At 39.3% G+C, this 19733-nt stretch overlaps 1 protein-coding gene across 8 annotated transcripts in view; it reads right to left on the reverse strand.

The window, feature by feature from the left end:
* Nucleotides 1–19733, reverse strand: part of KCNT2 (potassium sodium-activated channel subfamily T member 2) — a 537964-nt gene that overhangs the window by 265514 nt on the left and 252717 nt on the right. For all 8 annotated transcript variants that reach the window (XM_072126927.1, XM_072126928.1, XM_072126923.1 and 5 more), the window contains exon 3: nucleotides 7560–7662. In XM_072126927.1, the coding sequence (XP_071983028.1) occupies nucleotides 7560–7662 (103 nt within the window). The remainder of the gene's footprint in view (nucleotides 1–7559; nucleotides 7663–19733) is intronic.

Consider the following 19733-nt stretch of genomic DNA (forward strand, 5'->3'; position numbering starts at 1 on the left):
AGACATGAAAACCCCAGTAGTCATTATCTCAAAAAATATCAACTATAAAAAAAAAATTTAACACAGAAATGTTGAACAAATGAAAAGTATGTATAGTAAATGCTTTCAGTACTTGGTCAGGGCTCCTTTTACATGAATGACTATGTTATACTTGAATAAGTCAATACTGAGATAGATATAATATGGACACTGGAATATCTTATCATCAGATGGACGTTTCCTGAAGCCTTGTAGTTGTGTCATAAAATACTTGTTTATAGACCACGGACGATCTATGTGTCCTTTCTCAAAGAACAAATGGTAATATCCTTGCAGGAAGGTTTGTCTATTACCTTGGGGCATAGACCAGAGGTGTCAGTATTCTGGTTATCTGAAAATGATATTGTTTCAGGCCTAGTTCTATTGACTCAGGAGGACAATAAACAAATCCCCGTTATGAAAAGGTAATACCTCCCCATGGGAAGTCCTGTTGTTTCAGGTGGGCAATAAATACCATTCCTGGGAAGTAGACAAGACCATTTGGGACAAAGGCCTGATAAATGAATACCGAGTACACCAAGGAGGCCTTTATCCTATTACCGGAAGCTGATTGGAGATGAGTCATCATCAAGGCCAGAAGATACTGGAGTAGGGATGGAGTCATTTGTGGGTGTGATCGTGATAGCTGTTTGAGATATATGTAAGAGCAAGATATGGTCAGTTGTAAGTTAGTCTTAAGTCTTGTGGTCACTTGTTGTGTCTATCTGTTAATGCCAGAATAGGACATTTAGGAGGCATTTTATTTTGTATTTTATATTTTCCGTACTTTCTCATCTTTTATACCTTTTTAATTAAATAAGACTTTCTTCAAGTTTGGACTCTGCATTTTCAAGGAACAATTCTTAGATAGAGGCGTTAAAAGGAACAACCAGCGTGGCATGGAGTCGTTCAGCTGATGACACTGCCTGTTGTGGAAGCCCGGGTTGCTTTCATAGCAGCCTTCAGCTCATCTGCATTGATGGTTCTGGTGTCTTTAAACTTCCTCTCGACAATACCCAAAAGATTCTGTATGGCATTCTAATGGCAGGTGAGATTGATGGGCAATTAAATTTGAAATATTTCATCTTTAGATACATCATGAATAAAAGTTAATTTTTAGAATGTAAGGGAATGGGTTTATTATGACTGTGTGTACAGCATTTGGTGGCTGATGGCCAATCAAGCACATGAAACTGTGGTTGTTAGACCAGGTATTGGAGAGATGCCAAGTCCTTCAGAAAATGTAAATTCAATCTCCTAAAAGATTGTCATCAGAGGAAAGCATGGAACGCTCTGAAATTTTCTGGTATATGGCTGCACTGACTTTGGTGTTGATAAGACACAGTGGACCTACAGCAGCAGATGACATGTCTCCACAAACCATCACTGATTGTAAATACTTCACACTACACCTGAAGCAACTTGAATTGTGCTTCTCTCCCTTCTTCCTCTGGACTCCGGGATCTTGATTTCTAAATGAAATGCAAAATTTAGCACTAACTCCTTGTGAATTTGCCTTAAATTTTTAAATGGCCATTACTTCTGTGGTTATCCTGGCAGCTTGTTTTGTTTTATACCACACTTTTTCCTTCCACTCAACCCTCCATTAATATGCAATGACACAGCACTCTGTAAACATCCAACTTGTTTATCAATGACCTTTTATGGCTTACCCTCCTTGTGCAGTGTGTCTTCTGGACAACTTTCAAGTCAATAATCTTCCCACGACTGTGTCGCCTACTGAACCAGGCTAAGGGACCTTTTAAAAATGCTTAGCAAGCCTTTGCAGGCATTTTGGGTTAATTAATAAAGTGAGCACTCAAATAACACATTCTAGATCTGAATGAATAAAATATTCTCATTGAATACTTTGTTCTGTACAAAGATGAATGTTTATATCAACAAAATCACAAAAAAACATCAATGGAAATCAAATGTATTAACCAATAAAGGCCTGGATTTAGAGTCACTCACAAAATTAAAGTCGAAAATCACACTAAAGGATGATCCAACTTTGATCTAATGTCCTTAAAACAAGTCAAAATGAAGCTCAGTGTTGTGGGTGGTCTGTATGACCTCCCTACAATGCTTCAGCATGCTACTCTTAAAGTTGCAGATGGTTTCCTTAGGGATGTCCTCCCAGACCTGGACTCAAGCATCAGCCAACTCGTGGACAGTCTGTGGTTCAACGTGACGTTGGTGGATGGAGCGAGATGGAGTGTTCAATCAGATTCAGGTCAGGGGAATGAGTGGGCCAGTCCATAGCTTCAATGCCTTCATCTTGCAGGAACTGCTTACACACATGAGGTCTAGCATTGTCCCGCATAAGGAGGAACCCAGGGCCAACCACACGATCATATGGTCTTATAAGGCTACCTCTGGCGAGCACATGGAGGGCTGTGGGGACCTCCAAAGAAATGCTACCCCACGCCATTACTGACTTTAGCTTTGGTGATATGGGTTGTTTGTAGCGCTGCACTGTCCTGATCATGGAGCATAGAGCAGGGAGCTCTAACTTCGCCATTCTCTGGCTTTGCATGCGCATGTAGTCAGCTGGTTTGCTACTCCGATGTAGTCAGCTGGTTTGCGATCTCCGTAATAGGAGTTGTGTATAGAGGATCTCTACAATCTATATGGCTAGTTTTTGATTGCTTATCTCTGGGTTCCAAGTGATTTTTCCAGACACAATCTCCCCATTGATAATTCTTGTCTTTGAAAGGAAATATAATGTATCGTTCTTCATTTTAGCGATAAAGTAATTGTGCTAGACATGTTTCTGAGCTTCTTCTCAGCTCCTTCCTCAGCAGCTGATGAGTTTCTATGTACACTTATATAAGTGTTCTATGTACACTTATATAAGTGTTCTATGTCTATAGTCACATATATGATATATACTTGCTGCAGCTAATCTTTTGTCAATGGCAATTAACCATCTATATGTACAGGTTCCATTGGACTATATGTACGACAAAACACTACATCCAGGTCTCCAATGACTGTCTGCAATACTTGTTTTAGTACTAACAGGCATTTACCGTATATACTCGTGTATAAGCCGGGTTTTTTAAGCACAAAAAATGTGCTGAAAATCCTCAACTTGGCTTATACACGAGTCAATAGCGATCCCAGCACTTAGAAAAAAAAAAAATTATATACTCACCCTCCGGTGGCCCCGATGCGCAGCGCTGCTCCCCTGATGTCCGCGCGGGTCCTCTTCTGTCTTCTATCTTCTTTTGTCTTCCACAGGGCGCCGCCATGCTTTTCCCGGCCGGCAGGTGCATAGTCTGAAGCGGCCGTTGTAGACGTCATACTATGCGACGGCCGGGAGAAGAACATGGCGGCGCCCTGTGGAAGACAGAAGACAGAAGAAGATAGAAGACAGAAGAGGACCCTTAGCTATATACTTAAGGGGGCAGGCTGGGCTGGCTGTATACTCCTGGGGGCAGGCTGTATACTACTGGGGGCAGGCTGGGCTGGCTGTATACTACTGGGGGCAGGCTGGGCTGGCTGTATGCTTAAGGGGGCATGCTGGGCTGGCTGTATACTTAAGGGGGCAGGCTGGCTGTATACTACTGGGGGCAGGATGGCAATATACTGGGGTGGGTTTTTTTTTAATAAATGCATTTACCACCCTCGGCTTATACTCGAGTCAATAGGTTTTCCCAGTTTTGGCGGTAAAATTGGGGGTCTCGGCTTATACTCGGGTTGGCTTATACTCGAGTATATATACGGTACATAACTGTGATTAAACATCTATACTTCCCAACAACTAGTCGCTCATCGGTATTGGAAAATTTGGTCTCTGTGCAACATTGTATCTTTTCTAGCAATGGTTTACAAGACTGTGTGAATTGTTGCAACACAATTGTACACAAAGGATAAAATTTATTTCGCTCTCCACGTTATATTTTTTATGTTTTTTGCTATTGTTTTTAACATTTTTGGAAGGGGAAGGCTCTTGGGCCCTTTAGTGCCACCCTACCACGTTATATACCTACACTCAGACCCTGTACTGAATCAAAAAGGCATACAAAATAAATCACCAACTGATTTATCAAAGGTAAAAGCTTTATTAAGTATTTACAAAATAACCTATAATGATCACTATGACATAAAAACAACCCATAAAAACAACACATGGTGGACAAAAAGTACATCACTAGTCTTGATGCTATAATTACATGGTACAGTCCAAAATGCAATAGCCAAAACATACTTAACCGAAAATCTATATAGCAAAGGTTTACAAGACTGTGTGAAGTGTTGCAACATTGTATACAAAGGATACAATTTCTTTCGCTCTCCAACATTCCATTTTATATTTTTTATATATTTTTTTTAATTTTGTACTATTATTTTTAACAGTTTTGTCAGGGGAAGGCACTTGGGCTCTTTCGTGCCACCCTACTACGTTGCCCTGATCTTATTTATGCTAACTGCGACATATATGTCTACCGCGTTACATAATGTATATATATTTCTAGCTTATAACTCATGTTTGATATTATAGTTATCACACATATAATACAATATTGTCCAATTGTGGTGACTACTTATGCACATTTTATTATTGTAATGTATTTTATCAATATTTTTTAGGTATAATAAATAATTATTTTGTATAGTGTGAGTTAGTGCCCGGTATTTGTATCCAACATTTTAAATGACACTATAAAAAACACAGCCACCTCTCTGTTCTCATCAGCCACCATGAAAACACTTAAATCTCTCTTAACTCTTTTCCATGAGGCATTAGGAGGGTATCACATGGAAAGCTAGAGATTGTACCATCTGTGTCTTCCAGAAGAACCATGTGGCGATACTTCCCATATATTTTCCTACAAAATATAATAAGCTACGCTTTTATATCTACACAGTTTTATATCATTATAACTTTGTCACCTATAATCTTCAGTAGCTGTGATAGTTTGTGCTCCACTACGTAGAGAGCATGTGTGATACACTCTAGGCCAGTGATGGCGAACCTTTTACAGACCGAGTGCCCAAGCTACAACTAATATCCACTTAATTACCGTGAAGTGCCAACACAGCAATTTAAGGAGTAACTTAATGCTATCTGTTCTTCCTCAATTCTTCCTGAGGCCACCAATACAGTTGAAAGAAGGGCAAATGCAGACTCTCATTGTAGCTTCTCTCTGGGGTCTCTCTGTAGAATGAGAATGGTGGGTTCAGCAGGATGACCTCCAAAGACATTGCAGTTCTGTCAACAGCCTCTCACTTTTCTCGCAGTTACAAACAGCCAATGAAATGTCGCTTTAAAACAGTATCTCTTAAGTTGCCGGAGACTGCAGGATTTGGTCCTATATGGTGAACTCTGTCCTGAGGTGATGGTCTGAGTGCCCACAGAAATGGCTCTGAGTGCCACCTCTGGCACCCGTGCCATAGGTTCGCCACCACTGTTCTAGGCACTTGTGTCATCAAGAAATGAGAATGAGACCTCTCTTCATGTACAGAAAGTTTCATAATTCTGAGCTGGTAATAAGAGATCACATGATATGACAAAAATGAGCACAAGGAATTTTCATATAGAAAACAAAATGTAAATATGATTATACTTAAAGGAAACCTACCACCACAGTCTCATCAAGTCTCTCCATAGAAAAAAAAATTGGAATTATTTAAAGGGGTTTACCAATTAAATTAAATTTTAATCACCTAGTGATGTTTACTTAATAATTTTTAACCTCATTACTTTACAATTTTACTCAGTTTTATTGATGTTTTAGCTCCTATATCGCAGTAATGGTAAGTGTAAAATTCCAGAGTGTGGGAGGAGCTCTCTAAACAGGCATCATGATACCTCTGTGCCTGTTTAGAGAGCTATGTGCCTGACAATGTGCTTAGATAATCAGGGTACATAGTTTATCTACACTTCTATTTAGCTTCTGAACATTCTACTACCACCAGACACACAGAAAAAGAGAGATGAGACATATCAGAAATGAGAGATGATGAGATCTTTGAGATGAATATAACAGACTCTGCTCCCTCACCTAATCAATAAAAAGCACAGTCAGCTCTGCTATAAAGACCTTATCTGTCTGTTGCTTGTAGTAAGTCTCTGCACACTCCTGTGTCTGAGCTGGTCTTGTAATGCAGTTATGGGCAGAGCGAAAGGCCCCCTGCACGGAGCTCAGAGTTACTCACTGATCACTTTCTGCCAGGAGATCATGATCAGAGAGAGAAGCAGCAAACTACAATCTACAAGGAGATAAGTGATCCAGGAGAAGGGGGTGGAAGGCACATATCTGTGAGGTATAGCAGAGCTTACAGTGTAAAAGTCTGTCAGCCTCTGTGTAATAGGCATCTTGCATCTCGTGCATCTCTGATCCATCTCTCTGCGTCAGTGTATTAGTACAATGTCAGAAGCGAGATGAAAGTGTATATACACATGTACCTGATAATCTAACCACATTGTCACCCCACAGAACTATATGGATCATAATGTGTCTGCTTAGAGAGTCCCCGCCCACACCCTGGGATTTTACATTGAGCAGCAGAGGGAGAGATAGGAGCTAAAACAGCAATAAAACTGAGTACAATTGTAAAGTAAGGGGTTAAAATGATCTTTATTGTGTTAACATCACTAGGGATTGAAATGTGAGAATTTTATTTCGTGGGAAAACCCCTTTAAAAGTTATTTGGTTACCTATTTGTTCTGCGTGAGAAAATATTAGAGTAACCTACCTTCTGCTAAGTTTTTGGAGAATCCTTTGTATACAGGTTTTCATCCATGGTGCCTAGTTGTGACTTTGGCTATTACTTACTATGATTGTGTAATGTCCTGTAGTTTGGGATAATACTAAATTATATGTTTAAAAATCTTGCTGGATTGGGCCCAGTAGGACTGATCATCATACTGAGCTGTGTAAATCAGAGATACAGCTTTCCCAAGCTCATCTCCCATTAAATTCCTCCTAGTAGGTTGCATAGTATAAAAAAAGCACTGTCTAGTTCTCCAAGTGGGTAAATGTAATGAGCAATGTATATTAACCATGTATTATAATGATGTTATTGATATGTCACCCGGTGTTATTGAAGATTGTCCCATTGGATAGTACCCTGGAACTTTCCAGGGGCTGAGACCCAGGATCTATAAGTAGAGCCGCAGCCCTGGGTTCTGGGTCTTGCTTTTGGAGACAAGAGACACGTTACAGATTTGTACTGCTGATGCTGCAAAGCTCACAAAGCTCCAAGAAGGCTTTTCCAAGCCTTGCAGACCACTGCTGCAGAGCTGATGATTAGTTTCTACCCATTGAGCCAAAAAGGAAAGTTTATCTGAACCAGCCACTGGACCCTCATTAGCATCTCATCAGACTGGAAAGTTGCACTGAAAATGGCAGCAACAGAAAGGCCACTGACTACAAAGTTACAACATTCAGCTGTGAATGTGCAGCTGAGTTTTAAATGAAAAAATTTTACCAACCCTCACCGGTCTCAATATTTAAAATGAGCTAAAATTGCAGAAACTCATAATGTCAACATTGATTCAGCACTTATTAAGTGTATGTAAATTTTACCATGATCCTTTATATTCATTTGAATTATCCAGAAGGACACGGACTATATACAACATACAGCTCAGAAGTTTCAGGGAAAAATTGAAGAGCCGAATTCGAAGACCTAAAAGAGAAGAAATTGAACAAAGCATTTAAGGCCATTGCATGTAGTTTCTACAGAAAAAGACCAGTGTATTATAATACAGAAATAAAGAACAAAGTGACACAATAAATACCAATCTATGTGATACCAGTTATGTGGAAGGTCAGTTGTAATAGCCTCCGGCTTGTTCGTTTCAAAAATACTTTTGCCAACCATAAATTTACTGCTTTTTAATGTTTCTTTAACATTACCAGGTTCTCTCTAAAGTCCACTTATGTTGGACTTCTTTGTGCCCTATAGTGCCATATAGTGCCATTCTTGCCATTCTTAGAAAAAAAAGAAGGCGGATTGGGACAAGATGGGCAGTGTCTTGGTTGGTGAGATTTTTTATAATAGGCAGCAAATTTGTCACAATTCTTGTGTAAGTAAGCAAAACATGGGTCCAAATATATATCTAAACATATCTAATGTACAACAGTACAACTATTGGTTCTGTCCATACCTAAAAAGTTCCAGTCATTTTAAGTTAACAAACCATCTATGTGACCCGATGTGGTTCTGAATATAGAAATATCTCTGAGCTGTTTCGGGTTTATTCATGTCCTTCCTGCTCAGCCATGCCTTTAATTGAAGATATTTCCTGAAGAAGTTAGAGCTGATTTCTCTTCAGCAAATGAAAGACAGCCAGTGTTTCTCTCAATCTCCTCATTCATCCCTCCCTCAGGAATTTTCTTCAACAGTCACAGAGCCAGCGTGTGAAAGATCTAGCAGAGCTGAGTTGGCTCATGGGAACAGAAAGCAGGCCCCTTGTCAATCAGGAGTCAAGGCAGAGTTAAAATAGCTTAAATATGCATAGATGGGGAGTCAACTTTACAAATATCAAGGAAGTGTGTAGGTAGGACATGGCCCACACAACACTAGAAGTTGCTAGAATAATGGATTTATTTGGTGGTCTCTGGGAATGATGCATTTCAGGACTTTAGTGTTTCTGTTTGGGCTCCCTTTTTTAAGTATAGACTAAAAATGCACATTAAAGAATGATTGCACTGCCTAAACTATTGTGCACAATAGATGGAGCATGCAGGTATCCCAGTGCCCAGATGGCTTTTCGCTAGCTAGACTCCTTGTTCACCTCTTTTATTTGGAGAAATAGTTGGCAAAGCTCCATCTGTCCACTTTGCCCAAAGCACAGGCAGGGGAAGCTCTGTTGGACCCCTTCTTATATTTACTGGGGGGTCAGCTTTGATATCTCGGTAGTTGGGTGACAGATGCCTGACGCTGAATGCCACCTTGCCCGGTTCCTCTGTCTACGCTCTCTGTGACCCGTATTGGAGCCTGTTGATTATAAGCCTCACCACCTTCTGAATCTGGATAGGCTGGCCAAACAGGCCTGGTCTCATGCTAAGAAACTGTCAGCTGCAATGGGAACCCTCATCCAGGTCCCCCTCTGGTCCCACCCAGGGTTGATTCATTTCGCTGATTGTGGTTGTTGCTTCTAATGCCGAATTCTCCACGAATTATGAATTATTACATTATGATGTATGTTGTTATTTCTGATGTACCTCAATTAATGTTCCTTATTTTATGATGCTATTCTGTTTCGTTCATGTGTCAATAAAGTGATTATAAAGAAATGCACATAAATCATATAAAAATATGTAGGCATAAACACAGAACATATTCAAAACAAAAATTAAATAAAATCAAAATAATTATTAGACACAATTAAAAAGTATCAAACTTTAAATAAATAACTGAAGTATGGCTCATAGGGCATTTAAATAAATACTGAAGTTTACAATCATAATTTAAGGCATTATCTATTTATTAGATATTCCTGTATTTAAAATTGATACATCTTTCATTTAATGATTAAAGGGGTTTGCCCATGAAAGGACTATAACTCAGTGATGGTCAGTGTAAATATGGGCGAGAACTCTCTACGTAGACACAAGGGCAAGTTGTCTGCCCACCCTAAACTTTGATTGAATAGACCACGCAGATATAGATAGGTTGGAAATATATCTGTGAAATGCTGTATTTCTGTCGGTAACAGTGTATTAGAGAATGTGTTATTTTGATATTCTTGGTACATTTAAGAAACTTGTCTTCTAGGGATACCCATTTAAGTACCAGAGTACAGTATCATGTGAATTTTAGGTATCCCTCTTGGATATTGGAATAGTTTAACAGTAGCACTCATGAGGGGTTGTGCCACATGCAAAGTACACTTTATATAACAAAAAGATGACACTACATTGGATGGTGTCAATTAACCTGTGCTTGCGTAAAGTTCATACTTGTTTCAGACTCTTCTTTTGGGAAAGTAATTACTATGAACATATAAAAAATTAATAATGACCAACTTCAAGTTCCTTAAGGGATTTTTAAAGGAAACCTACTACGAGGACTCTACGATCAGAAGTAGAACTGATGGTAGATTCCTCCTGCCTTTGCAGGAGCCTGGCCAAGTACTGGAAGCTTAGGTTGCACCACGCCCCTATTAAAAACTTTATTTTAGTAATATGTAAATTTACGAGTTAGGCCAGGTTTATGGATTATTAAATTACAGATTAGGGAAGAGGCAGGCCCCTTTAGGTATAATAGAAAATATAGTAGGAATACTTTTACCTTAGTTTGTTAGCACAAGTTGTTGGAAAGAAAGGTTAAATCCTGATTGGATATTCATAATGGATTGGAATTAAATTTTTAGGGATTAACTTTTTAGGGTGGGGTTTGTTGGTGGATAGGAGGGGATCTGAGAGGAAAATAGGATTTAAGGGTTTAGAAATTACTTTGTTTTTTTTGTGTAAGAGAATGGGACATGAGGCAGTTTTTTTATTCTGTATATCCAGAATCTTCGGACAATCCCCCAGATTTAACTTTCAAATTGTGTCGCAATCCAAGCACTTACATGCACCGGGAACAAGAAGGTGAACTCCGGCGGACCTTTTCGGGGGAGCGACACATGCAGGAAATAGGGCACACGATCTTAGTGAATCACTAAGATTTCATTGGCAGATCATTTATGAGAAACGGGTCGTAGAAAAGGATTAACCAGTACCTTTTCAAAAATTCCTTTAGAGTAACTTGATTCTTCTTTTATGTGGTGATTCATTTTTAATATATTAACCCCTTCAGGGAGTAGCCAATTTGTATGTTAAGCCTCTTCCTCTATTTTGTGATGTGTTGTTTTACTGTATATACTCGGGTAAAAGCCAAGTTTTTCAGCTGAAAAAGCCCACTGCAGCTTATAAACAAGTCAATAAAAAAATAAACTTACATACTCACCTTCCAGCACCCCTGATGCTCGGCGCAGCTCTCCGATAATATGTGTGGCTCCTCGATTCTCCTCTTCTTTCTTCTCTCTGCTCTTATAGCCGGCAGAGGCATGCCAGCCAGCAGAACACATGGAAGTGTCTGCTGGGTAATACAGCAGAGAGAAAAAAGAAGAGAAGCCACAGGGATGGGAGCATAGGGGAGCCACAGAAGCATCGGGGGCGCCGGAAGGTGAGTATGTAAGTTCCTTGTTTTTATTTGCTGGGGTATGGCTGGCTATATACTAAAGTGGGCTTGCTATATACTAAAGGGGATGTCAGGTTATATACTAAAGAGGGCTGGCTGTATACTAAAGGGTGTTGGCTATATATTACAGGGGAATGGCTGGCTACATACCAAAAGGGGATTGGCTATATACTACAGAGGACTAGCTTGCTATATATTACAGGGGGCTGGCTGGCTATATACTACTGGGGGCTGGCTGGCTATATACTACAGTGGCATGTCAGGCTATATACTACAGGGATCTGTCTGGCTATGTACTGCAGGGGGCTGGCTGGCTATATACTAGTGCGGGCTGGCTATATACTACTGGTGGCTTGCTGGCTATATAATGGTAGGCTGTGACCGATGCATTTTGCACCCTTGGCTTATACTTAAAGGGGTATTCCAGGAATCAGCATAATTCATATACAAGTGGGCACTCAAAATATAAGCTAAGGTGTAATTATTTGTTATTTAAAATTTTGCTCCTCTTAGCAGAAAATGCTGGTGACATAGACTGTAATGAAGAATTAAAATGCTACTGCCCTTTAATCAGTCCGTTAATTTCCTCCGCGCGGTCCGTCGCAGAAAAGAAGATGGCAGCTAGTCACATGTCCACATCACATGTCCTGCAGCTGCCTGGGCAGGGTCATGTGATCACCACTACGTTGCAGTGCATCCAGTATGGTCAGTGTTGTGGTGATGGCAGTTACACATCATTACTATGGTAACAAAGCAAGAAAACAGAGCACAAGTGGTAGGAGGAGTTACTGAGAACTAAAGGATCATGGAACTTGTAGTTTCCAGTGGCGGCCATCTTAGTGATAACTCCACCTACTTTAGAGAGGCCATAAATTTTGTAAATCATAAAATCATATTATTTTAGCTCCGTTTTGTGACTAATGACATTGAGTATTGTTGAATTCATTTATTTATATCATCAAGGGTTTTTGTGTCAGACGTTCATATTCCCGGAATACCCCTTTAAGTTAATAAGTAATTCCAGTTTTGGTTGTAAAATTAGGCTTATACTCGGGTTAACTTCTACTCGAGTATATATGGTATATAGTTATAACTTTTGAACAATTTAACTTACCAAAATGATTTTTGGATGACACGTGACACATTGCACTCCATGTTGGTAGTAAATTTTGGTTGATATGTTCGGCATTTATTTATAAAAAAAAAAATGTTGCTACGTTTTTTTGAGAAATTTGTCATTTTCAAAATTTGAAATGATCTGCTTATGAGACGGATAGTTTTACCACCCAAATTAATTACTTACTAACATTTCCCACATCTCATATTCTTCTGTGACGGTATATAGATTACAATAAGAACAGAGTTTATCCCCATTTTTTCCCAAAATTTCAACATTTTTGGGATCATTTTTGCTTTAAATGCGTTTGAAATGTAAAATTATTAGAATCCCCTTATTAATCGCTCCATTTTCAAAAGTTCACCCTTCTAACTATTAAAAACTGCTTTTAGGAAGATTTTTAACCTGCATAGTAATTAGAACAAAACGGTGAGGAAATTTAGAATGGTCTAATTTTGTCCGTAATACATTCATTTCGCCCTAAAATTTACAAATTTCCATAAGATAAAAAGATAAAACACATCTTAAAATTTGTTATGCAATTACACATGAGTACGGAGACGTCCCACATGTGGATGTTTTATGGGCGCACAGCGAGGCCCAGAAGGGAAGGAGCTCTCTGATCTCCCTCATCACATGACTTGGAGTGCAATTGTACAGGTCAATTTAGCCTATTCAAACTTACACTCACCTTTCACTCTAGACACAAATTGAGCATAAATCACTCCTCATACAGCTCCAGTACTCCAGTTATTTTCTGCTGTCATCACTTATTGCATTTATACCAGGACCAATAAGTATCTCACTCACTCTACATCCACTCTTGCTTCTCAATCAGTCACCTTGTCACACCACTAGACATGCACACTCAGCTCTCTAGCAGTTACACAGCTAACCACACTTTACAAGGCTATGAGTTCGCAGAGCATACAGGGACCAAAAAGTAGGAGCTTTAATTACAAAAGTAATTTAATTACAAAAGTAAGTGTTCAGTGTGACCAAATAGATGTTAAAACAAAAGAATGACAAAATAAAATGACACAACACAGCAAAACAGTTATAAAATAAAAAGGGAGAAAATAACAGAAACTTACAAATTAAAGAAATTCCTGATTCCCTGGAGGGGGGAGAAGTATGGAACACCCAGCTTGTCAAGCAGCCCCCATACAGTGAACACTATTTTCTGTAGATCATATTGTTTTATATGTTCTCTGCTTAGTTCAGGTTTCAGAACCTCCCATTGATTGATTAGTTAAAATAGTTAATGAGGGGGGAGTCCAGGAATATTTAAACAGTTCTTAGTTTCCAAGTCCTGATGCAGGAGGGGGAGGGGGAAGGTGCCCAAATGTCCTTTGGGATCTGCACAGACCAGTCTTCAGGTCAGGGTTTACCAGGCTGTAAAAACTCCAGGATGTCATAAAAAACTGCCTGGACACTTCAAAAGATGCCAATTGTCATATATTTCAGGAATTCTACACCCTGAATATAAGTCCTTCCCTGACAATAAACCTTTAAATACTATTGTCCTTCAAGATCCCTTCCCATCCCCCAACAGACTCCCACCCCAAAAACTTAATCCCTAAAAATTTCTTTCCTAAAAATTGTATTCCAATCATCAATATTAGCAAAGAATGTGCTGAAAAAAAACAGTCAGTTTATATTCGAGTAAAAAAACCCCAGTACTCACCTTTCTGATGCTCTTGCTGGTTGTCTTCCTCCTTCCAGCAGCTGCATGTCCATGTGTGCTGGGCGCACACACACTAAGACATCAGCCGCTTCTAACATCATTGTGTGTGTGGTGAGTGTGTGAACTGTCACTGGCAGAACACACACTAAATGTCAGAAAGTGGCTGATGTCATAGTGTGTACGCCACCAGAGCGCACGGTCCTTCTGCTGTATTTAGTTTACTTTTTTTTATATATACTGAGAGGTTGCTACAGGTAATGCGAGGACGACAGAGGAGCCATTACTACAGGTAATGAGTGGAGGACACAGGAGCCATTACTACAGATAATGAGAGGAGGACACAGGAGACCACCAAATTAAGACATTTTTAGCGACTTCAAGTGTGGTGTGTGCCATGTCCTTCTTTAAGGTTTTCTGAAAATCTGAAGCCGTCTGGCAACTACATTATGAATAGTAAGGAAGGTGGCAATATCCACTCCACTAAGGGAAAACCAAAGAGAATTCTGCCTTAAAGGGAACCTGTCACCAGAAGACACATTTTTAGCACTCCCCCAGTTCCCACAGAGTACATAGTGCCATGTGCTCTGCGACTGGGCACTAGGGAGTGGTTATAGAGGAGAAGTATCCTGTCCCACCCTTGGGAAACCGCTCCTCCATGTGTCCTTTATAAGTTAGTGCGGGTTAGTGTAACTGACAGGTTCTTTTTATAGGGAATCTGTTAGCAGTTTTGACCACATACAGATGCAGACAATGTTATAGAGAGGTTAAATCATACCAAAAATTTAAATTCCTGGATAGTAGCTGGATTTGGAGCACTCTGGTGCAGTGTTGTGAAATCTTTTCATTGAATACAGCATATTGTGCACTTTAGATATAAAAAAGCTTTTCATCTTAGCTACTGTCTCTCTTTCTCGCTATATACATGGCATAGTCTGTATTTGCAGCTTGTGGCATATTATAATTACATTTACTATTATTTTAATACGTTGTTTTTCAGTTTGCAATAAGATTTCTTTGAAACAAATAATGTTGGTATGTTGTCACAAACAATACTTATAGTTCTTTTCTCATAGTTTCTTTTCTTGCAGTAATAAAAATAATATTTTATAGAAATTGATATACAACAACCCATTGAAGCTGTAAAACGCACATATTTCTGGAAAACAACACTGGAAAACATGACATGAAACAGAATGGAAAGGAACACAGCATCCATGACACAAATGTTTATTTCATGGAGAATATTCTCATACACTTCTGTTACATGTTACATGTGCCATCTTAAAGGAAATCTACCATAAATACCAAGCTGAATAAACCAAACATCTGTAGATCTAGGTTCATTGACTGTGGTAATTTGTCTATATATTTTATCCATGGACTGTTTCCTGCTAAAATCAACTTTAAAAAATATGCTAAAGAGCCAGAAGGGCTATGGGTGCCGTTACCAGAGACCCTCCATGATGTAGCTTTACATTCTGTTACACTGTGCAAGAGCAAGTCTAAACCCTCCCTCTTCCTATAGTAATCTCACAGCAGCAAAAGAAGTCTCAGCATACAGAATTAGCGGAAAGTGCTCATACACAGCTTCAGCATGGATGGGGCTCTGGTAATGAGCCCTTTTGGCTCATTAGCATAATTTTTAAAATTGATTTTAGAATGAAGGAGGCCATGGATAACAAATATAAGAAGATTTCCTCAGTCATGGTGCCTAGATCTATGAGTAACGGCCCCTGGTTTATCATGCTTGGTTTTGATGGTAGATTTCCTTTAAGACAGAGGATGTTTTCTTTTTTGTATCACTTTTAGAGGACGGGGGAGAGAGTAATTTTTCCTTTCCCTTATCTTAAGTTCTAGAACCATTCTTTTGGTTACATATTAAAGGTAAGAATCTTATCTATAATACAGGCAGTTGAAGAAATAGGAAGGAACGTGTGTGGCATCGTATCTCTCTGTGCAGTCATTGCCATCTATGGGGGTTGTATGTACGGCCGCAAGCTTGCTAAAGTGTCAGGCAAAATACAACCACAAAAGTGGGGCAAAAACTTAATGAATACATGTGCAAGCACAAAAGACCATTTTTTAGTGCAAACTTAGACACAAAACTGGTGCAGAGACAATAATAATATCTGGGGCTATGTCTTTAACTCCCTGTATCTCTAGTTCTATAGGCTCACATACTGTAGAACCAAAAGTTATGTTACACTTTAAGCTTCTAAAAGTCACTCATTTTAAAAAAGGCTCAGTTACATATGGGTTTGGTAGTGATTTTTTTTAGGTAAGCTGGGAATATTTCAACTAAAAGAGGCAATCCTAGACAGCTGTGTTAAAACTGGTGACTTTGTCCCTTGAAGTTAATATACAGAGTCTATTTTGAGAATTCAGCTGGAATGATAGGTTTGCTTTATGCCAGTAGCTTCTTTATAGTGTTACTCATTATTATTTCCTAATGTATCTTTGAACTCTGAATGTACTAAGTTGATTTCCAGGGAAATTGATTAGATTGTTCCATTGCTTATGGTTGAAGAAAAAAGATACAATTTCAGTTTATTATTTTCTCGGCAGGACTCAGGGCTCATTCATAAATCACATCCGAAATAGACTGAAAACTAAAACTGAGAACATAGCAGAAATCTCAATCTGTGTGGCAGGAAATATTGTCTGTTTAAACTTTTTATAGCAAAATGTGTGACCTCATTTTGTGTTTGTATTTTGAATTTATTACTTGTCAAGGTCTCTTCTAGAGCTCGTTTCTAAAAGGCTGCAAATTATTCGTCACATGTCTTTTGGATAAGCTGTACAGGAGAAATAGATTCTGTATTTTTCACTTTATTTAAATTAATTATGCTTTACATTATGTAAAACTCAGTATATCTGAGCTCTAACTTGATTATAACCACCTCATTCTTTTTTGCAGTCACTGTCAAAGGGAGTTATTATGGTGTTTGCACAGGACTATAAAACAAATGATATTTGAGTACCCAAAGCTAGTTTAAAAAAGATACACAGCCAGCCATTGACAGCTGGAATTGGAGGAACATTCGCAATTAAAACAACTGTACACCATGATCAATAGAAACCCCAGCATGTCAGTAATTGGTTATGTTTAAGGGAAAAATGAGCTTAGGATAGAGCACAATCTTTGTCAGGCCAGCATAAGCAGCAGCTGTAAAATTGAAGATGGAGATAAAATTTACATATAGGGGTAAATAAATTCCACCTGCAATGTAGAGGAGTAATATCACACATATTAATTGCAGCAAGACTGTGTATAGCCAGGAAATGGAAGTCTATAGAAATACCAAATATTATAGAAGTCAAAGAAAGCCCTAGCAAAGAGACTAAAACAATAAAAAGTCAGGAAAAAGATCTGGTACCTATGGGAGATGAAGATGGATGCCACCCCAATTATTGAATGAGGGGGGAAGATCTGAGGTATCAGAATAAGAGATTCCAGGATTAGACCTGATATGCTGCCAGTTCTACACCACAAAAGAATGTATATGTTATGAGCGAATGTAATGTTGAACATATGGAATTTATGTTTTGTAAGATGTCAAAAAAATAAAGTAAAAAAAAGAGATAAAATTGGTGAGTGGTAGTATTAAAGGAAATTGAATATAGTTTTGGGTTTGTGTTCGAGGAAAATGTGATAAGATGTGGTAAGCTGGTTGATTGACTGCTGAGCCTTACCATCAAAAGCTTACCCCAATTTGAGCATGGCTGTGACATAACAGACAGGAGTTAGAGGTAGGCAGGAGGGCAGGCCTAAAACCAAATGATAGCTCTTTTTAGGGTAGTAAGAAAGATAAAGGAGGCTGCTATGACTGGGTTCAGGTGAAAATCTGAAATCATTGCCCTTTTTAGAGCACTCTGAAGAACTGCATCTTAATACTCATAGTCTGCTATGGTGCAGGGCCATGTTATTGTTGTATGTTACTGTAACTGCAAATTGGGCTATCTTAAATGAGCACTTTTAATACTATTTGCAGTTCCAGGGATAGTCTTAGTACTATTTGCATTTCTAGCATCATACAGAATTTTATTAAATAGCCTCAGTACAGCTATCGAATGAAAGTTAAGTCCCTAATTTGACAGCTTGAATTGGAGGAACCTTGACAAATTAAATCCATAATTATTATTATTATTATTATTATTATTATTATTATTATTATTATTATTATTATTATATTTTATATTATATTATATTAGATATTATTATATTATTTTATATTATATATATTATATTATTATATTATATTATTATTATTATTATTATATTATATTTATTATTATTTTATTTGGGAGAAAATGAGCTTACCTGAAAAAACCTGATGGGTGCAGCAGATTGTGGGGTTTTAAGTGGTAAGGCTATGTGTTAGAACTTTGGTACTGCATCTTTGTCAGGCCAGCAAAGTAGCGGTGCAATTGCATTTGCGTTACCTTATTGCTTTACACTACCAGTTTTAGAAGCATCTGTGCCATTGTTACCTTTTACTACAAGTCTTTGACCTAGTTGCATCATTGTTACCTTACAGTTCTAGTCTAATTAGTATTTGCATTAGTGTTGTGTCAGGATTCGGGATGAGATAATCCTCTGGACCAACAAGGGAGGTGGTACTAACCGACACCTGGGACAGGAGTCTAAGTGGCACCTGGTCTTCACCAGAGCCCGCTGCAAAGTGGGATGGTCTTGCCACCAGGTCGTTCCACAGGCGTGACTAGCCCATGGTGACAGCTAAGGTCGAGGTACCTTAGAGGAAGACAGTCTCATAGTAAGGTCCAGGGTCGGGGCAGGTGGCAGAGATGCAACGTCAAGTCCAATCCAGGTTCAGCAACAGAAGGTCCAGGTAGATGGGGGCAGGTACAAAGACACACAGGAGTGGAGGATACGGGAATTTAGGAGCAGGAACACACAGGAATAGGAATGCAGGAGACACAGGAACACAGGAGGACACCCGTGACAGTACCCCCGCCCTTTGGCCTCACCCTCTTCTTGGTCTGGAGGAACCTCTGCAGGAGGCCACGGTCCAAGATATTGTCCTCGGGCTCCCAAGATCTCTCTTCAGGCCCGAACCCCTTCCTGTCAACAAGGAAGAACTGCTTCCCTCTTACTGTCTTCATGTCCAAGACATCCTTTACTTCGAAGACATCAGTGGAGTCTGCTTCAGGAGCCGGAAGAGGAGATTGCTGAGAGAAATGGTTCAAGATGACAGGCTTCAGGAGCGAGACGTGGAAAGAGTTCTGGATGCGCATAGTGGGAGGAAGGCGTAGTTTATAAACCATAGGATTTATGCGTTTTATTACCTCGAACGACCCCAGAAAATGTGGGCAAAGCTTGTAGCTGGGAATCTTCAAGTGGATGTATCTGGATGATAACCACACCTTGTCACTTGGAGAGAAAACTGGAGGAGATCTGCACTTTTAATCAGCTTGAGTCTTAGTGCAGACTGACGCCTGAAGCAGAGACTGATGTGTTTGTTCCCAGATCAATTTGACATCCTGCACCAATTCCTCCACTGCAGGGACATCTGTGAGCACAGACCGAGGAAGTGGTGGGCATGGAATTCATCCAAAGACAATAAAGACTGGGGCAGCGCCTAGAATCCAAAGAGTTGTAGGAGAACTCGGCCCACGGTAACAGGGTGGTCCAGTTGTCCTGACGAGCCGAGACAAAATGAGGAAGGTAACAGCCCAGAGTTTGGTTGACTCTCTCCACTTGCTCATTAGTCTGGGGATGATAATGATGATTGCAGAGGGAAC

This window comes from Engystomops pustulosus, chromosome 10 (genome assembly GCF_040894005.1).
Source record: "Engystomops pustulosus chromosome 10, aEngPut4.maternal, whole genome shotgun sequence".
NCBI lineage: Eukaryota > Metazoa > Chordata > Amphibia > Anura > Leptodactylidae > Engystomops > Engystomops pustulosus.